The 20,237-nt window shown below is 37.8% G+C and overlaps 2 protein-coding genes and 1 long non-coding RNA gene across 6 annotated transcripts in view; 2 read left to right on the top strand and 1 right to left on the bottom strand.

The window, feature by feature from the left end:
• Nucleotides 1-3,021: 3,021 nt before the first annotated feature.
• The window catches only part of LOC131681691 (dual specificity protein phosphatase 3), a 165,253-nt gene continuing 148,037 nt past the window's right edge, over nucleotides 3,022-20,237 (top strand). Inside the window, exon 1 of one of the 4 annotated variants that reach the window (XM_058962661.1) lies at nucleotides 3,022-3,342. The gene's annotated coding sequence lies outside the window, so the exon portion shown is untranslated. Of the gene's footprint in view, nucleotides 3,823-20,237 lie in introns of all 4 variants that reach the window. The other 3 variants (XM_058962660.1, XM_058962659.1, XM_058962658.1) reach the window with 3 other exon arrangements.
• LOC131681693 (uncharacterized) lies at nucleotides 3,811-4,269 on the bottom strand. The gene is made up of 3 exons (XR_009303968.1): nucleotides 4,211-4,269; nucleotides 4,041-4,135; nucleotides 3,811-3,968 (listed from the first exon to the last, which is right to left on the bottom strand). It is a non-coding gene; the product is annotated as an uncharacterized LOC131681693 (long non-coding RNA).
• Nucleotides 17,981-18,897, top strand: LOC131681692 (probable chitinase 10). Its single transcript, XM_058962662.1, has 2 exons — nucleotides 17,981-18,031; nucleotides 18,094-18,897. The coding sequence occupies exons 1-2, from the start codon at nucleotides 18,028-18,030 to the stop codon at nucleotides 18,663-18,665; spliced, it is 576 nt and encodes a 191-aa protein (XP_058818645.1). The 5' UTR covers nucleotides 17,981-18,027; the 3' UTR covers nucleotides 18,666-18,897.

Genomic DNA, 20,237 nt, shown 5'->3' with positions numbered 1-20,237 from the left:
TGTCACTCTACTCGACATCGCTGTGGTTAGATTGCATGTGGAAGGTAGTCTCTGATCCCCTCATCCCCCCCCCCTTTTGTAACTAATTCACAGGTAAACATAATTCCATTGTAAAAAAATAAAGAAAAATGACGGTCAGAATTGCCCCGTAGGGAGGTCTGAATTACCCCTACTTTGCAAAAGGATGGGAAAACATAGAGGTTTGCAAATCGTCGCCTAGCGCTGCCATTGAGTGGTGCAAATGAACCTTTTATGGCACCAAAATGTAGCTGAGGTTTCAAACTAACAATTAGGACTTTTGACCGGTAACTTTTTCACATCTATCCAACTAAAAGGGCGATTTGCTTAAGAAGGTCCTATAATCCCGGGTTCCCCTATTGATTGGAAGAGCTACGCGTCCGCGATATCCGGAAAAGTAGAATCAACACAAGAATTTCCTCCGGAGGAAGAGTACGGGCTCCTGGTTGGCTTGATTCTCGACACCGCGATTCAAGCTCAGACTAAACGCGTACCAGACGCGAACTCTCGCGGGCGTCCACAGTGGAACAAATAGTGCTCTTGTACGCAGAGAAGGCTACCGCATATAAGCTACTGGCGCCGGTTCGTTGACGGGCTGACGAGAGCCATCGATGAGCACTCTTTGGGGCACAGTCCGACGTTTGTGAAACCGAAACAATACCAACGAGAGCGTGGAATATTCAAACCGTTGGATATTCGATTTCATCAAGAAGGTTTTCCGGATTCCGCCCCGGCACAGAAGATCTACCAGGCCGCGTCCCCTCACGATAACTCGAACTAAGCACCGTTTTCGATGGTGGAGTTCTCACTTGCTCTCTTATCATGTAACAATATAGCACCAGGGCCAGACTGAATCAAATTCAACTTATTAACGAATCTGCCAGGCTCTACCAAGAGACGATTGTTAAATTTATTTAATAAGTTTTTTATGGTAACATTGTCCCTTATGATTGGAGGCAAGTTAAGGTCATCGACATCCAAAAACCAAGAAAACCAGCCTCCGATCACAATTTGTATCGACCGATCGCAATGCTGTCCTGTACCGGAAGTCGTTCGAGAAAATGGTCCTCTCCTGCCTCAACAATTGGGTCGAAGCAAATGGCTTACTGTCAGATACACAATTTGGCCGGTTCCGAGCTTTTAAGAAAAAGTAGTCTATCGATTCACCATCAGAAAAAGTGATGTTGTAGGTTACATGTCGGTGAGCACGATATATTACTGTTTTTAGTTGGATTGCGTTGTAGGTTGATGTTTCGGCCCAAACAGTAGTTCTTGAAGGTGAGTGCCACTAACATACTGCTATGTATGCCTATTTTCTATCTAATATATATTTTTCACACGGATGTATATTATCAGGCGTAATTTTTCGAAAATTGACCGAAAGTTGGCCGAGCAATGAGGGATCAAACGAAAAATGATGCATTGTGGTCGGAATATAAAAAAAAGTGGAATCAATTTTTATCTTTCTATATAAAGCTATGGTGCCTTCAAAAAAGTTGCTTTTTGGCGCCTAGAACTAGTAGCGAAGCATACTAGTTCGGGACTCAGTCGCTAGGGCACCGCTTTTTAATAAAGCTAGATAGAAATGTGGTGTCTTCTAGAAAGTTGTAGGTCCTATTACTTTAAATTTATCTTCTGAAGATGTAAACTTTGAAGATCCAGTATGCTTCAAGATAGAGCATTTTACTTACAGATTATGTTTTCAAAAAGGCACCATATTTCAAAACTTGTTGGATCTACAAAGTTTGTATCTTCAGGAGATATACTTATAATTACCTGACTTTTACTACGTAACAGACCGACGTCGGTACCCGGGTACCCACAAAACTAAAATGCTTATAACTAAGGTAATATCCAACCTATTTCGATACTTTTGGGTGTTTTGGATTCAAGAATTCATCCACTTTTGGACTTGGTGAAAATGAATCGATTTACTTCATTCGGTTCCCTGAGGTACTATTTGCGAACTTCAATGGAATACTAGCAATACGGGTATCAAAATTCTTGGAATTGCATCAGTAGGCTGTATCTCGTGGTTTTGGAACCATTTGGTGATTTGACCCCGGAACGGACATTCCCGAGCAGGTTCCCGTGGGGCCGTGAGTGGCTATTCCATTCCAATTCCATTCCAATTCCATTTTTAAAAATTTTAAAATTCCATTCCAATTCCATTTTTAAAATTGACATTATTAAAATTTACAAGTCATACCCTAGTACATTACTCCGGAAAATCCGGATTACCAAAAACCAGATCCATTCTGGACGAGTTCCTGAATGCAAAACATCTAAAAGTGTCCAAATCGGTTAAAGGAAGCCATAGTTATGAGCATTTCAATTTATGGGTACCCGGGTTCCCTCGTTGGCCTGTTAAAGGTGTTTTTTTGTTGGACGCATAACTGTTAAAGCTGAATAAATGAATGCAGTGGCTTTACAGTTGCACGATTTCACAGAACCGTGTCTATATAAACGTTAGCTGCATGTGAACCGAGATTAGAATTCACGTGGCGTCATCTGCGCTCCTGTAACGTACGAAAGAATATTCAATTAACATAACGGGCCTAAGTTCAACAAACGCACTATCAGCATCACGCAGCTCGTGTCGTCTTTCAGCTCAAGAAAAAGAAAGCCGTCAGTAGCACCCCCAGCCAGCATCCACATTAATTACCGGCTTTCACAGCCCATCGCAATTTCCACCTTCTTCTACGAGGCGCTTGGTGTCGTGGTGGTGTGAACACTCAAATTGAGTCCTGCAACGAGCAAGGGTGGTGTCGCGGACATGCCGGCAGCAGGACACATTTCTCTCAGCTGTACAAGCGAGATCACCATCTTCTTCGTGCGTCATCAATCCGCAACGTAAATACATACAGCCGAGAGCTGAGCACACGCAAAAGCTCCCCCATCAATGGCAAATGGTAACCAGCAGTGGGAAAGGATCAAAAAGCTAAACAAAAGCTCTCCGATTGGTGGTTGCTTGCTTGGAGGCAGAAGAATTTTCACACGAGTTTCCCGCAGACCACAGCGAGAAGCCGGTGCGAGATGACGACATGTGACTGTGCTGCTGCAGCCTGTGCTCGCTGATGCCATCTTTGCCCATTGCATACCTTAGAGCGCATCCGTTCGTAGGTGGAAGCTCCGCGAGTGAATGAATCGTTTATTGCGTCGCGGTGATGCTGCTGAGCCGATACCGACCGTGGAGTGCTTCGTGTTGAGTGTTGTTGATATTAGAATCTGAAAGTGCTCTTTCCTGCGTTGTTATTTTATGATAATACCCGAATCGTTTTATCTGTGAAGTGCGACAAGTCATCGTGGAAAAGTGCTATTGAGGTATGCAAATTGAAGGGGGCAATTGTCGCCTCTGCTAACATTTTGCCGCTTTACTTTCGAGCGCAGCAGTTTGTTTGGGAGCTAGAAGTGCAGCTCTATACTCGAGCGTCATGTGAGTGTGCGAAAAACAAGAATGCTTGTTTTGCCCTTGTCTGGCAATCATCGGGTAATAATAATGCCATCACCCACTGTGTTTTGCTAGAAACCCCATTCCCGGACGCGGATTATTTAATTGGATTAGTTGCTCTCACTAGAAGTTAATGAGTACTGTAGTGTAAACATATGTAGTGAAACGGAAATTGTGTACAATTGTTTTCCCCCAGAAGGACATCCCAGTATCGTTTACCATTTCGGAATCCTCCACTCCAGTGAGATAGCCGTTCCATTTCATAGAGTACCGACGTAGTAAAAAAACATCCGAAATACGCAGTTTCTCACTGGAACGTCTGAGAGAAGGGCAGACAGCAGCGTACGTATCCCGTGAGTTATTTTTAGATTTTCAGCATGCCAAAAAATATTGTGACCAACGGGAACAAAGGGAAGGAATGTTGCCAGCAAAAGTTCACGGTCACAATTTATCATCTGTCTGTATCACTTCTGTTACCGGATAGTTCTGGGAAACCGATCTGAGTGGAATAAGGAAAATGTGAATAGAGTTCTCCCCGCGCTTCAGGTGGCTGGTTATTGGATAAACTTACCCATAAGATGAACAATTATTGTTATTTTTCTCATGTTGCTTGCGTGGTATACAATTTTAAACTGAATCACAGAAAAAAACAGGACGGGAATAAATCTATAACCAATATTTCCTATATTATTCAGATATCAAATCATGTTTTAAAAGTGCTGATCACTCTTGTATTCTTACTACGCTTCTGTCAATATAGACAACAATATATTTCGAACGATAGCCCACCTACTGCAACACTATACAGCCTACTGATCAGAAACTAGGGGTTAATGTTGTTCCTATGCAAAATGGAAATGCTTTTCCGGGTGCTGCGATATTGTGTGATGGCAACATTATTAGCTGCAGGGTTGGGGAGGTATGCAGGAAGGAAGTGTTAGGACGCCAACCCCCAGCTGATTGAGTGTGCTGCCAAAAGGAATGTACTGTGCTGTGCTCAGCGTGGGGGTTGGGAAATAATGGAAGCTTGTTTTTTTCTAGTTTGATAGTATAATGAACCCCGGGGCGATGTTATTAATCACGAGGAAATAAGTAGGATTCGTACCGAACGGATAAATTAAACGAACCAGTGTTGAACTTTGCTAATGGTGCTGTGTTGGTCTTCTTAAGCTTACAGCATTATTGGTCAACTTTTTTGCTTCCAAAGGGCTTTTTTCACACTGTTTTGTTAGTTTACTATTTTTGGAAAGAGGTTAAGTAGTCCGATTGATATTATCGTCAATTAAGCTGTACTGCATTATTGAAAAAATGTTGAAAAAAATGTATATAAGGAACAAAAAATGTTTAACCTGAACGGCGAAAATGTACCCTTTTATTGGGAATACTGAGAAAAAAATACGTTCTCGAGCAGAAATCGGACCGGCGATCTCCCAGCAGGAATTGTATGACGTCATTACTAACTCCCAAATGCTTTGTGATCGACGCATCCCCAATACACACAAATGGGATTACCACAATAAATCGTAATGTTGGTCGCAGTGGTTCGTCTCCCTCAAAAATACTACTCTCTTAGATCGGCAATATCACTCTCTTAGCTATTTTTAGTTTCCATGGAACACGGCAGGGATGACCGATTAGTTCCCGATTAATCGAACTAATCAATTATTATTATTAATTGAATAATTTTTAATCGATTATTGTATATGACGATTATCTGATAATTTATCGGATATTATCGGATAATTTGCGCCGATTATAATCTGTTTTCAGCGGTTTTCGTTTGTTTTAACACTAGATGCTGATGTTTCATGCTATTTTTAGACATATTTCGACAAAATTTTCTTTTCGATTTTCAACATTTCATGTACTTTGGATTTTTTCTTATATTATGAAAACAATATTCAAACGCCGCACCCCATTAATGATGTCCGATTGAGCTAAAAATTTGCATAGATTACTTTTTCGATGTATGTAAGACTTTATGCGAAAATTTAAGATGACCGTTTTCATTGATATCTTGCCTCTTAAACACCCCTAGTTCTCCTTACAAACTTTAGTTTTAAACTGTGAAGCCCCGTTCCATTTTTTTTTTCAAAAATTTCTTCACCAGGTGTTTCCTGGGACCTCAAACTTTCGCCATTTTTTTCGTTCTGCTCCCAAAAATTTTGTTTCGCAGTGTTTTTATAACTTAAAACTATTCTTTATCAAATAGGTGGGTAATATTTACACATATTCCAAGAAATCCCTGGAGTAAACGTTTCAAGCTCTATAAGCATTCCCAGCTATTTTTCGGTCGTTCATGGATGCGGTACCTACTCATGGGTCATAATATGAAAATGAATGAGATATTGAGTTCAATTAATGAGTTTATTAAATGCAGAATTAAGACCTACAAAGGTTTGCTGATTTTTCCTTCTGTATACTCCTTGATGTTTATGACATCGAGTTCAATATAGTTCGAATATCACAGATCAACACAGAACATCTCGGAGTAAACGTCTAAGGATCTACAAGAGTTGCCTATGCGAAGAATGGCCGACAAAACGAAACGATTATATAAACAGAAACTTAAGAGTACCCCGGAATTCTCGCAACGGGCTCGACGAGTAGATGATGAAAACCGATGTTTGACACTATTTTAAAATCTAAAATGGCTACTTCCAGTTCAGCAATATTCCCAACAAGATCGATATTTTTAGAACGAGCTTGACGAGTTGATTGTGGAAACCGATGTTTGGCGCCATTTCGAAATTTCAGATGGCGCTATGAATATTTTTGGAACGGGAACAAGTAGATTGTTAAAAATGGTGTTTGTCAATCCGACTTAATGTTGATTAATATTTTACGATAACTGTTTTTGGAACACGATCGATGAGTAAATGAAGAAAATCATCATCAATAGCACATAACTTCATACAGTACTGCACGCGCTAAAGCTTTTTATGCGAACTTGGTTCGTAAAAGAAAGTTTGTTATATGGAATTGACTTCCTAAAATCATTGCTAATGCAAGACACATATACTTAGAAATTCAATATTAATTTGGTAAACATTTTTCCGTCCGGGTGGCATAAAAATTTTAATATTGTCTCTATTACAACAAAAGATATATCTAAATTTTGGAATCGAAGACTCTTGCTTTTCAGAAATTGTGAAACGAAGTGTTTACATTGAACCCTTAGAAGTATTTTACTCCAATATTTTTCTAATCATACTTGAATAATAAGGAATATATAATTAAGTCTTGTTTTTTTTTTTGTGTTTCGAATTCATCTCGTCAGTAACTAGCACCATCTGGGTGTCTAGTTAGACGATGTATCTAAACTAGTACCCAAATTAGCACTAGTTAGACACAAAAAATTCCAAACAGTTCACACGACATATGTGAACGCCTAAAGCCACATGTCCCGAATGATGTCCCGGGAAGCAAATATAGCTCTGGTTTGCTGACGAGAAAGCGAAGACGAACTCTTGTCTTTTGGTTCAAGAAACCAAACGCCTGGTATTATGCAGTCCAATTTTTATTGCATAAAGGAATATATAATTAAAAGCCAAGCCGAATATTCGTCAGCCACTGAAATAAAATACTTTAAATTTAGTATACCCATATTAAATTCAAAGTTTCGGTTTACGGACAAACGACAAACATTAAGATAAATTGTGGGCGACTAATGGACCAGGTTCTACGGACGAGGAATGACATACAGCTCATTAAAGCGGTGGTCGATTGTCTAGCAAGAGCTAATCTAACCATCAATTTGGAAAAATTCCATTTTGGAGCTTCCGAACTACAGTTTTTTGGATATTTTTTGAAACAAAAATTCCGAATTTCTACGAGAGATCGGTTACCGTGACGTAACCTCGTCGTTTACTCGGCATGTGCGGTTATTACCGCGGGTTCCTTAGGCGGTCTACTGAAAACGAAAACCAAGTGCTCAATTTGGAACTCCGAGGCAGAGCTCGTGTTCCTTAAAATTAAAGTACCTCTAGTCACTCCTCCAATTTTAGTCCCACCAAACTTCTCTAAAGATTTCATCCTTCAGAAGGACGCTAATAACGTAGCAGTTGCTGCTGTTATGGTACAAGAGTATCCCGAGGGTGAGAAAGTAGTTGCTTACTTTTCTGCACAAACTGACCACTCCCCAAAGGGACTATCATGTACCTGAGAAAGGTCTGGCGATGATAATGGTAGTCTTAGTGGAATGTACGTAATGTTTCAAAGGATTTCTTCCATTTAATTCCACTATGTTTTTATAGTTAGATGCACTTGCACTTGATGCTAGCAGAAAGGGAGAAGAATGATCGCATGGTCGTTCTAGGCGAGGATTTGTGAAGAATTTTTTGCCGGCGTCGGCGGTAAAACATGATGATGAGTTATGTTCTACCATAGACCATGCGGTAGACTTGGGTGGAACGCCCAACTCCTACTCTGCAGAAGGCAAAAAATTCTTCACATTTCCTTTCGATCATGCCCATATGAGCTTGCCTAGTTCTAGTTTTCCGTTCTAAGTTTATAACTGATTCGCTCTAGAATACCTATCCGTCTTTCAATTTCATTGCTTTCGTTTCTCTTAGTCTCAAATTTGCCGAAAATAGCCAACAAAATCGATACAGTAGAACCTTGCGGCAATTAAACCATAGTAACACTTCACTATTTAACAGATACCGGTATTTCGATTACTACTTGTAATCTTCTTCTGTGTTTGTATCAGTCTATAGGAAATTACGGGATTGTAAAGTCGTTTTATCTAGGGAAGCGGGTAGGCTGTGGTCGGTGGGTACCTAGGTGCATGAAGCTGACCGTTTTTTGCGTGTACGTAAAATTTCGAAGAGCCATGAATATCCGTTACCTTGGTCTCGATTTAATAAGAAAGGAGACGAATGTTTGAAAATTTCCAGACTTTCAGCTACGTCTAATTTCCAAGGATTAGAGACTTGACGCTGAATTTTAATATCTTCTATAGTTAAGTTATGTTTTTCTGAAAAAGCGTGTTCCGCTACCTTGGATTTGAAGTGGAATGGTAAATCTTTAGCAGATTCTCTAGAAGCTTTTGCTATTTCCGCAATATGCTCTTTGAATCGAATTTCTAATGTTCTCCTGGTTTGTCCAATATAAACTTTATCACAATGTGAACATGATATTTTGTATATCCCCGATTTGCTCAGTGTTTCTATCGGATCCTTTGTGGATCCTAGTATTAATTTTAGCTGGTAATTTTTACTGCTGAAAACTAGATCTACACCAAACTTTTTTAATTTTTTCCTAAGCCGTATTCTGGTTGAAATCTACTGCTATCCTTTTTAAATTTTCAGTTGTTGGAGTTAAGGTTGTGAGGTTTTGCTTATGAAGTATTCTAGATTTTTCATAAATTATTGATTGGATGGTTTGCTCTGGATATCCGTTGAGCTTACCTGTTTCGAAAATGAATTCTGTTTCTTTAGTTTTTGCTTCTTCCCCTAATGGTAGAGTAAGCATTCTATGGACCATGTGGTGAAAAGCGGCCATTTTATGCTGATATGAATGGTTTGAAGTATTTGGTATAATTCTTCAGTATTTGTAGGTTTCCTATATATTTCGAAAGTCAAGGACCCCCCCCCCCCCTCTCTTTTTACAAGCACATCCAAGAAGGGCAAATTGTTATCTTTCTCTTCTTCGTGTGTAAAATTGATATTTTTATGGATGTAATTAATGGTTTCCAACATCCGGGATAAATTTTTACGTTTGATAATACAGAAGATATCGTCAACGTATTGCCACCAGCGTTCTGGTAGCTCACCTTTTGCCATAAAAAGTTCACAAAGAAATGGAGAGAGTGGGTTACCCATCGGAGCACCTGTGGTTTGTTTATAGAAGACACCCCGGAATGTGAAATAATTTTCTTCCATGCAAAGGCGAGTAAGTTGGATATAAGATCTTACTTTGCTTTTCCATAGACTGTTGTTATTTTGTTGTAATAACCAATCCTCTAGTAGGTTAATTGAATCTTTTACAGGGACACTTGGGAATAGTGCGGTTACGTCAAAGGAGACCATAATCTCATCGTCTTTGATTTCACCTGAGTTTTGAAGTTTGAGAGTGAATTCTTGTGTATTGGTGATGGACCGGCTGGAAAACTTTTTTGGCATATTTTGAAATTCTTGCACTAGCCATTTTGCAATTTTTTGGGTTGGGGCACCTATTGATAAAGTAATTTCCCTGATTTCATTTCCGGGTTTGCGAATTTTTGGGAGTCCTTTTATTCGGGGTAAGATGGGATTTGAAACTTTGAAACGAGTGAGATGCTCACCCAAGAGGGGTTTACAGTCTTTAAGAGTTTTTTCAACACGTTTAATAATGTCCGGGAGGGGGTTCGTTCTCTGTGCCCTGTACGGGTCAGATATAATTTTTTGGATCATGTCAGCGTCATATTGTTCTTTGTCCATTATTACAACTTTATTTCCCTTGTCAGCCTTCAAATAAAAGACTGGCTTTTCCCTCAATTCTTTTATAATTGTTATTTCTTTTGTTTGACATTTTTATGGAGTATTTTCTTTAATTATTTCCGCTGTCGTGGATCTAGCGTCACCAATTGTTGAAAAATGAAGGTTTCAATTATTGATACCTGTCTCTAGGTCAATGATTACTTGTTCAAAATTTGGTCTTGATGCTATTGCATAGTTAAGTCCCTGATTTACCAAAGTCGATTGTTCTTCGGTAAAGCTCTGAGATGAACAATTTACCACAAAGTCATTTAAAATGTTTACTGTCGGTTTGGGTCGGTCAATGTAGGATTTTAGTCTTAAATTGTCGAACTTCTTGTCCAATTTCATGGATATTGAAGACTAAAGACTAAAACCAGTTCACGCCTGAATCATTGTAGTTCAAGTGAGTTGGAAGCGGGTTAGTCTCGTACTACTAATGCACCATGACATATGGTTTCTGTGGACTACATTGTTCCCTTCCAAAAAGCAAACGTAACAATAAACATAAAGGCAAGTGAAAGGCATTCGACATCACTATAACTTTCGACATCGCAAGTTTGCAAAACCTTTCGATGACGGTCAAATGGTTAACCATCGAAACATGAAGTTATCAAATGCGTGCGAGTCTTACAATGCTAAAATAGGACAACAATACTTACCGACTCAAATTGTCTCAAAAAAGGAAGTTTTCCGAAAGCTCCCGTCAGTTTCCGAAGGCACCACGGACTTCGGTCCAATCAAAATAAGTTTCTCCGTCTTCTCTATCTTCATTTTAGAGCTATGCTGCGAGAAAGGGTTTTTTAAAACACATTTCCAAGATATTTTTCCATGCCCCGCTCGCGCGGTGACGTAATCAAATTATAGTAAAAAATATATGTTCCAGCAGCATAACGGCGGGGAATTCTCCACTAAAACACAAATGCTGTATCGTGTCGTTCTTTGGGGCACCGGACATATCAGAAGACACTTTATGCGTGTTCCGCAACATGTATTCAAAATCCCTTTCCATGGAAAATACTCGCACCTACGTGTGCACTAGATCATATAAATTTTTATTTGGAGCACTTATTCTCCATAAAAACCACCCAATCCCTTTTTCAACAAGAGCGCCCAAAACTGGCAAAATCTGGTTTCCAGCCTGAGAACTCGCGGAAACGGATAAAATTCGCGAGATACGAGTGGGAGACGATGATACCGCGATCCGCATTATTTTTGATGATGATTCATTCATCAATTCAGATAAATGAAACCATCATCAAGTTTGACATAATATAATTGTGTTGTTAAAACAAAAGTTAAAAAATCTCGAGAACTACTACCCAGAAACATTTTATTATGAGCATTTTGATTTGAAGTAGCGTTTAGAATTGTATTAGAAAATTGTATTTTTGACTTTGACTTTTGACAAATAGTATGAATCTTGAAAACATGTCAAAAGTTTTTTTTGCCTGCCTCATATTGAAAAGTTAGACAATTTTTGTGTGTGTGGGTGTGCGTATTTGTGTATTGAGAACGTATTTGTGTATTTGAGTACGTGGAAAAAATGTCTCCTCTATTTTTTGTAAATGGCTGGACCGATTTGCATAAACTTAGTCTTCCCATCGGCTACTATTAATTTTTTTATTGATTGGACTACCGGTTCCGGAATTACGGGCTGAAGAGTGCGGCCACACAGCAAATTCCCATATAAACTGGAACCACAATAATATCAAAATGATGCAAAACTTATTAAAATGGATGCAAAATTATTTCCATTTACTAGTCTAGATCAATAAAGACTAATCAAAGTCGCTTTGACTACATTGGCAACATAGATGATTCTTGATTCAATAAAAGCATGTACTGAAATATGCTCAAAGGGATTAAAGAAAAATTTTAAAATTGAATTTGTATTGTTGATGCCAAGTGTCTTTAAAATGCGTGAAACGTCGAGATATGAACACGAAATTTTTTTTTGGCAAAAATTGATTATTTTTAGCTTTGGCACATTTTTGCAATTCTCAACAGAAAGGTTTTGACTAATATAGGTGTTCCGTATGTTAACAGGGACGTAGCTAGGGATATACGGAGAGGGGTTGCCCTTCTCCTCTCCACTCATCACACGACACACTTGCCTAAACACCCCCTGAACTTCAAAGCTATCCCACAAATCCCCCTCGAACGCCCACCTCATTCATTCTCTTCAGACCCACCCCGCTCTCATCCCAATCACCTTCGCCCAGTAGGCATACCAAGATAGGCTTGAAGCTGATTCGGTTATGGGTTATTCATCCCCTTCACACACGCACCCCCGCATGTTAAAATAAGTTAGCAGAAAGACGACAATGAGCTAATGCTGGTTAAGCTGATTAAATATTATGTATTTTTGTTTCATGTTGGGGCGGATCCAGAATAAATTTTTTTATCGGATTTGAAATTTCGATTTTAAAATGAACACATTAAGTAATACGCAATAACTGCGTTTATTAAATACCAGTGAAAAATTTGGTGTGAAATGGTTTTGAATTTGAAACTACTGTCAAAGTGAAACTAGTTCAAAATTTCTTAACAAGTTTAAAATTTTCGGCGGGGTCTGGATCCGCCGATCCTCCTTCTGGGTCCGCCTCTGGTTTCAAGTATTTCAGCGTCGACACATAGCATCTCAAGTTCGTGGCTGTCGATCCATTGTATGTATGAGAATATTCAATATACATTTCCATCATTGTATTGAACATAACCTGCCATGGAATCGTAGTTTGGACAAATGAGAAAGGCACAAGTGCACCACTAGGTGGATTGAAACAGGTTTTTTATTAAAAGATTCTCCATGATCTAAATACACTGAAAAAGTTTCTCTTGCGTCTTTAAAACGATGAACATTAGATTAATGACATTTTATGATGGGGAAATGCGAAAAACGTTTAAAAGGGCATAATTACACGAATCAATCGTTTTTTGTTGGAGCAAACTTTCAAATATCTCAACAACTGTCGCATTTTGGAAGATTTTTAATAAATGCATTTTGATTTAAAATGATACTTAGAATAATATTTTGTAATAAAATTACAGTTTCGTATGTCAATTTGTAAAAAATTTAAAAACATGTTTAAAGGTATCGTTAGAAAAACTTTTTTAACGATAAGTTATTAATCGTGCAATCACATTTAAAATGTTTCTTTTTTCTTTAGATGTTTGTTGACAAAATATTTAAAAAAAATAAGAAATGTTTTTTTTTTCAATATACATTTTTAACATAAATTTCTGTTTTTTTGAAAAATGATGCAACATTTTGTTCAGTGTATATTATTTTCGTACTGAAGTATTCATTCCCTGTGACTTATTCTGAGGTAGTTTATTTGTATAAAATACGATAATCGAACAAGTTTTTTCAATAATGCTACATGTAGAAACTTTTAAAAGTTTGCCCTTCAGTCAAAATAATCTTATTGACTGTGGAAAATGGTCTTCCATGTCGGTGAAATGTCCAAAGTTTCATCGGAATCTAAGATGGTCGATCACGATTTTAAACAATTTTAGACGGTTCTTCGTAGAATTCCTCAAAATGTGTGAAAAAGTACATGCATTTCCAATAGATACATGGATAATTAAATCGTTTTGGGGCACATCGTTCACATTTTGGTATCTGGATTAATCTATGATTGGCGTTGAACAAAATTTCAACAAAGAAAAAATAACGGCCATCGCAACGGACATTAAGAGGTCTAACAAAAACCGATGCTCTGACGATTGGCAAATTGTTTTATTTTTTTAACATCACTTAAACTGGTTATCATCATAAAAAAAATTTGACTTTCTCTTATAGTATTCAAACCATTGATCCGAGATGTTCGTTTTCTCAAATGAGTTTTGATTTTCTTTCAAAGTTGACGATCATTTTTCACATGTCACTATTAAGTTTCTGCAATAAAAAGCCTTTTTATAATTTTGAGAGCTATATTGTTGGTTTCCTCGACAAAGTTTTAGAAGAATTTGCATCCTGAAAATTTGTCGAAAGTGCCAAGTCTCCATCTCTTGTAGCCGAGAAAGAATTTTAGCTTTTGTTTTGTATTTTCTGTTGTACAAAATGCAGGTTTCTACTGCCTGTTGCCGCGGGAATCTTTAAGAAATTAAAAAAATCCCTTCCATGAATCTTGAATTAATGCATTATTCTACTATTTCAATTTTTGATGGATCAATTTAAGTGATTCAGGGCAGAGTTTTTCGTTTGTTTTTATGTGCAAAATTTACTCCCTAAAAAGAAATAAACCAAATTGTGCATCAGGGCACAGCACCCACCATAGATAAAGTTAGATTTTGTATTTCGAATTTATTTCGTCAGTAACTGGCACCAACTTGGGGCTAGTAAGACGATAAATCCGAACTAGCTCAAGAAATCGCACTAGATAGCCACTACATCCAAACAGCCACACAACCAAGCGCATTACACCATGCCAAATTTACTCACCGAAACAAAAAAAATGCTGAGCGCTGGCCAAACTCAAAAACGCTATTTCATGAACAACGCTGGTTAGAATTAATTATTTGTGGTTCTAAAAAATTATTTTGCAACGCAGCCTTCGCATTTTTCTCAATCTTTCGTAGAACCCATAGTAATAAATAGCAAAACCGAAAGCAAACGATTTTGCACGTTTCCCAAAACCAAGGCCCCACTGCAATCTCACGGACCAGATACTGGAAGGAAACTTTGTGGATGTGGATTTCTTTACTCCTTCCTTAACGGGAGCACTTTTGGGATGCGTTTTCATTGTTAACTGCTTGCCGGAAGTGTTTCCACCGGTTAGTGTACGAATCGACTGATGTTTCCAGTATTAGTAAACAACATGAAAATTGATGTTGAGTAATTTTTTTTTCTTTTATAGAAATTCTTCTACCCAAATTTGAGGATACACCATTGCTCTAGCGCTTATTTTTGTTACTGTGCGTTATGCCATAAATTTTCTTCCGATGACAATGGATACGGGTAATTTTTAACGTGCATGACAAACAGCGGTACCCACAAAATATAGCCTAAATAGTGGTCGAAGTGGCAAAGTTTCCTCCAAGCGTAAAAGAATAGATATCGCTAACGGCAAAGGGAAATCGATGCAATTCCAAATATTTCAATAGGTCTAATCTCAATTATTAAATACTTCAGCCAGATTTCGAAAACGTAGTTTTAGAAGGCATTAGATGCGAGAGCATATCGAAACCGTGTGCTTTCTATATATCGACAAGAAATAAATAATAAGAAACAATTTTTAAATAGTGTATATTAAATTCTTCGCACGTAATTCAATAGTTCGTGTGTGTAGAAGTTTCCCATCTTTTCTAAATAAATTGAAATGCTTTTATACTAAAAAAGCAAAGCTTTCGAACTACATTCCGTGGTGGTCAATTTCGACAGAGAGTTTGCAACTGATTCGTAGTGTACGGAAATCAGTTGCATCCTACTGATTTCCGACAATGCTTCCTAGCTGCTGCTGAAACATGCGATAAATTGCTTGTGAGATTACCGCCTTACTATTTAGTTCAAAGAGCCAGACTGGGGCTCTTCTAAGTAATGATTATCACAAGTACAAACTCATCCAATTAAGATCCGTTCTTATATGAAAGGTTCTTAGACTCATTCAACCGAAAACAGTTGTGAGTGTCCACTGATCCAATTTTTTTTTATTAATTTTCACTCAAATTGCGTAAACTAATCATCCTATTCATCCCGAGAGATTTTGCAGCCATTCTTCTGGAAATAATAACTACACTTCAACAAATCAGTATGAATAAGCAACCTCAGCTTACTGGAGACAAATTGAACAGGAGCAAACTAGGCCGGCCCGATAATCGGAAAGAGCCTAGTAATGATGGTAATGCGACTTTCTCCGCTGTGAATTGAATCCGAAATGACAACAATGGGGGAGGGGGTGAAAAATCTCTTCGTCTTTTTGAATAGTCACATCGATAAGGGAGGCGACAAGTTCCAAGGACGACAACGACGACGATGAAAACTCCCACCAATGAACGACATGGATTTTGCTATAGATTTCGTCTGCAGAAATTGCTGATACGATTTCGTTCTTTGTGGATGATTCTGCACTGTAATATTGCTTTCGGGGAGTAAATAAGTGAAACTATTTTTTTCGTTCTGTTGCTGTACGGTATAGCATTTGGTCTAATGGCACAGAACGTAATGTGCGGATTTTGTAAGCCTATCATATGTACAGACGCTGCCCAGGAATGATTCATAGCATCAGCAAGTTCTTTTCATCCACCATGTGAATCTGTCGTGTGCGCTATTAACAGGCGGCGAAGTTTATTAAGTTTAAAATAGTAGGTCAAGTTCCAGTACGGAATGCAGTACCATGGCTTAGCTTTGATTTTGGTTATTGTGCCTTCAAGCGAGTCGAAAGGAAATATGTAATTATGTGAAAAACCCGGCAGGACTTTATATTGGTGAATTGGATTTTTTGTTTGAGGAATTGATCAAATAATAATAAAATTGTGGAAATAAATCAAATCGCGAAAATAACGTTAAAGAAAAGATACAGTGGAGTTCCTTTAAACGTGTTCTGATTTCCTGAGTTGTCATTGAACCCATTCATGGTATGATTTGTACTTGGACTTCAGCACCATCCAGACCAGGCTTACTCATACTATATGGCTTTGGAATTTCATTTACAAGCTTCAAGTCTAGATAAAAGTTTGTCAAAATATTTATTAAGGTAAATGATCCCTTTTTCACCTACTTGACTTATGATCAGTGGATTGCTTCATACGTAAAATATTCAAATTTGAACGAATGGCAAATTCGAATCGAGCTCTTCTTGTTCATACATTTAACTGAGATAGCAGAAGTTTTTTTTTCAATATGAGCTGAGGGGTTACAATGAATTATGAATATACCCTACACTTAGAAATATTTTCCATTGATGAAATTGTTGGCCATTCTTATCTTATTAGTTACAACGTAGGTATGTTTAACACGTGTATTTTTTTATCAAATGTCGAATCTAATGTTCCAGGTGTGCAGACCTAGAAAGTAAACACAGACAACAAAGACGTTTATTTTTGGGTATTACTACATTTCCGCTGAATGTACTATACCTGAATATTACCGTTCCTATGCCCCAGCAAGAATGAAACGGAATGTAGTTTCAATTATTTATAATCAATATGTTATTGTTAATTTATTCAATAAGCACTAAGCTGTGTTGCCTCGGGACCTTGTCTCTATCACGTACCTCCAGAATCTAGAATCCTAGCCGACTTTGCCTAAGTAAGAATATGGTACAATATTTTCAGCTATACTCGCAGAACGTTTATATTCGTCTTCTGGTCCAGAGGCATTTTTCGTGAAGCAACATATTTTACAACCGAAGTCCAATAAAATATTGACTGGATTTATTGAAACAGCCTAAACGACTTCAGTGACCAGTTTCATAATTGACAGTCATCTAACCTAAGCCGAAATGAAGTCACAAACAAGGGAACCAGGAATTCCCGCCGCTGGTGGTCAAATTTATATATCTATTTTAGAATACTTTGGACGGTGAACTGCCCGTTAATTAAATTTCAATGCTGATTGGAACGAGATAAGGCTTAAGCATTTATTCCGGGTTTCATTATTTGCGTTTTTGCGACGTTTACTAAGATTTGGATCAGATAAAGCCCGATAAGTCTCGATAATTGGTGCAACTAGGAATTATCAGTCATGCCCAATTTAGGACTTAGCAGTACACCCAAAACTGGGCCTCACTTTGCGTTTGGTTATAAGTAAAACTTCCAAGTAATATGTAGAACGGTTAAGAGAACTCCTTTAGGGGTACGCTCTGGACATATAATTACTATGACTGTTTTATGAACGCTGGGCTTTCGATATTTTTAAATATTTCAAAAAAATAAATAAAAAGATATGATTCGTTCGTACTAATGAGCATTATGTAAACAAATAGCGAATTGTCGTCAGCTTTGGGTGTAGACTTAATACCAGTTTCTCTAGAATTCGATTTTAGATACGCTTGTGATTATCAACATTGTTATAAAAATATGTTTTAAGATTTCGCTGTGTCAGTTTTTATTTAGAGCCACTAAAAGCCTGACACGTCTGATTTTGAATACAAGAGAATGAGTACTTTCAGTTGAACAACTGATATTAAATAACAACGTGCAATAACCATTATATTGTTTTAGAACGCTTCATATATTGGGGGCTAGTATCCCTCCTGTGTGTCGCCTCTAAAAACCATGTGAGTGCATCAGACAACCCATGCCGAGGAATTGCTGGAATAGATCGTGTTCCCGATCCGGATGATTGCCGACGCTACTTTCTGTGCATCGAAGAACAAGCTTTCCCCGAGGAGTGTGGTCCCGGTTTGATCTTTGATGTTATAGTGAACCAGTGCAACCGCGAGGAAGATTCAGTGTGCGTGAAAGATCTCGTTACACCACCAACTCCATCGATTTCGTCGACATCTACTGTTGCCACACCTCCAACTCCTTCAAATCCTCCGATACCGTCGGCCCCGACACCATCACCGCAACCTCCGACATCAACAGCGCAACCTCCGAGTCCACAGCCGCCATCGCCCGTGGAACCACCATACTGTCCAGTGGACAAAGAATTCTTTGCTTCCCATCCAGATTGTACCCGGTTCTATCGGTGTGTATTCGGAAGACTGCACGTACAAGACTGTCCGCCAAACCAGCACTGGAATCAGGAACGGCAATATTGCGATCACGTTTGGAATGTTCCTTGTGCCTAGACTGTTTAGCTTTAGGCTTGTGTCTTGTTAAAATCGTTATTTAACATTTGGTTTACTTTAATAGCAACCAAATTTCGTACATCATCGATTATTTTTTTGTAAACCTATCAGAAAGAAATTTGTTCCAGATTCAGCACCAGTAAAAGTATGAAATATCTTCATCTAATTATTGGATCTTGAAATTTAGTTTGCTGCTAAAGCGAGGTAATTGTTAGGCAGACGATTTTGTAGATAATTTATTGGCAATATAATATAATAAATTATTATGTCATTAAAATCTAAAAGTTTAAAGGGCATAGTATAACTTTTAGTATGTCAAAAGTCATAGAACCATTGTCCTAAATTTACAGTCCTAAATTTACTGTCCAAAATTTACTAACTATATTTTATTTTAAAAGATGAAATTTGCTTTTTTTACCATTTTTTGTTAACCATTTTTGTTAACGACCTATTGAGTCAATTTGTCAACCGTTTTTTCGGCATTTAATTAGCAAGGGTCTGGAAGGTGAAGTATATTTTTCAATATTTAGAGCCATAGTACTCAAGGGAGAGCAAGGTGTTGAAGGGAGAAAGTTTAGAAAAGCGTGGAAGGATCATATATGCAAGCTTAGAGCTCACCGGCGACTTAACCTTTTGTCTGCTACCGTAGGAGTCAGGTGCTTTTGGCATTAGAAATGCGAATCACCTGAGTCTACGGCATGTCCGGACAAGCGTAAAGTAACTTGTTACTTCATGCTGTCGGAACCGGAACCATGCTTTTTGTTTTATTCAAATATGCATTTCTTTTTGTGATCCTTATGAGATTCGTTACAGTAAGTTTTCTAAATTTTTTCAACACTTGATATGTATGAAAATAACTTCAACATATTTTTTTACAGGAAAGTAACTAGTTTATTTTTGCAGATACAGCATTAATGATCTGCCAGTAAGCTCGGAGAACCGCCCTGATTAAAGACACTTCCTACCTCCTATAAAACTGTAATGAAATTCGTATGTCATCCGTATGAGTTATACAAAACTTGTACTTATGAAATTTATTTTCTGTTTACCTAATAATAAGCGCTCAATACAACCACAACTCTGCCAGTTTATGCAGTTGGCGAAATTCCTATAAGTGTACGTTCATTGTGTTGAATATAAAACTTGTGTTTAGAAGATTTTTGACTATTGGTAGAGTTTAAGGCTATATTTTGGTTTTCAGTCTGAAGAAAATGTATTTTTCATCCGACGTTTCGGCGACACATTTTGCGCCTTTTTCAAGTATGTCACCGGAACGTCGAATAAAAATATAGACCGGTGTTTGACATTTTCTCCAGTTCGAAAACCGAAATATAACCTCAAAATGTAAAACTTGTTATTGTATAGAAACACTATTTTTAGCGAAATCATTTTTTGTATTATGCGTAAACAATTATTTGTAGTTGAATTGATGTTGGTTGCTTTTTCGTTTTAATATGAAAAAACCTGTTTTAATCCACCTAGCGGTGCAATTGTGCCTTTCTCATTTCTCTAAACTATGGCACGGAGGCTTTCTATGTTCAACATAATTGTGGAAATGTCCATTACATTCTT

This window comes from Topomyia yanbarensis, chromosome 2 (assembly GCF_030247195.1).
Source record: "Topomyia yanbarensis strain Yona2022 chromosome 2, ASM3024719v1, whole genome shotgun sequence".
NCBI lineage: Eukaryota > Metazoa > Arthropoda > Insecta > Diptera > Culicidae > Topomyia > Topomyia yanbarensis.
Note: the sequence above shows the minus strand (reverse complement) of the source record. Positions and strands in the feature narration are given on the sequence as shown.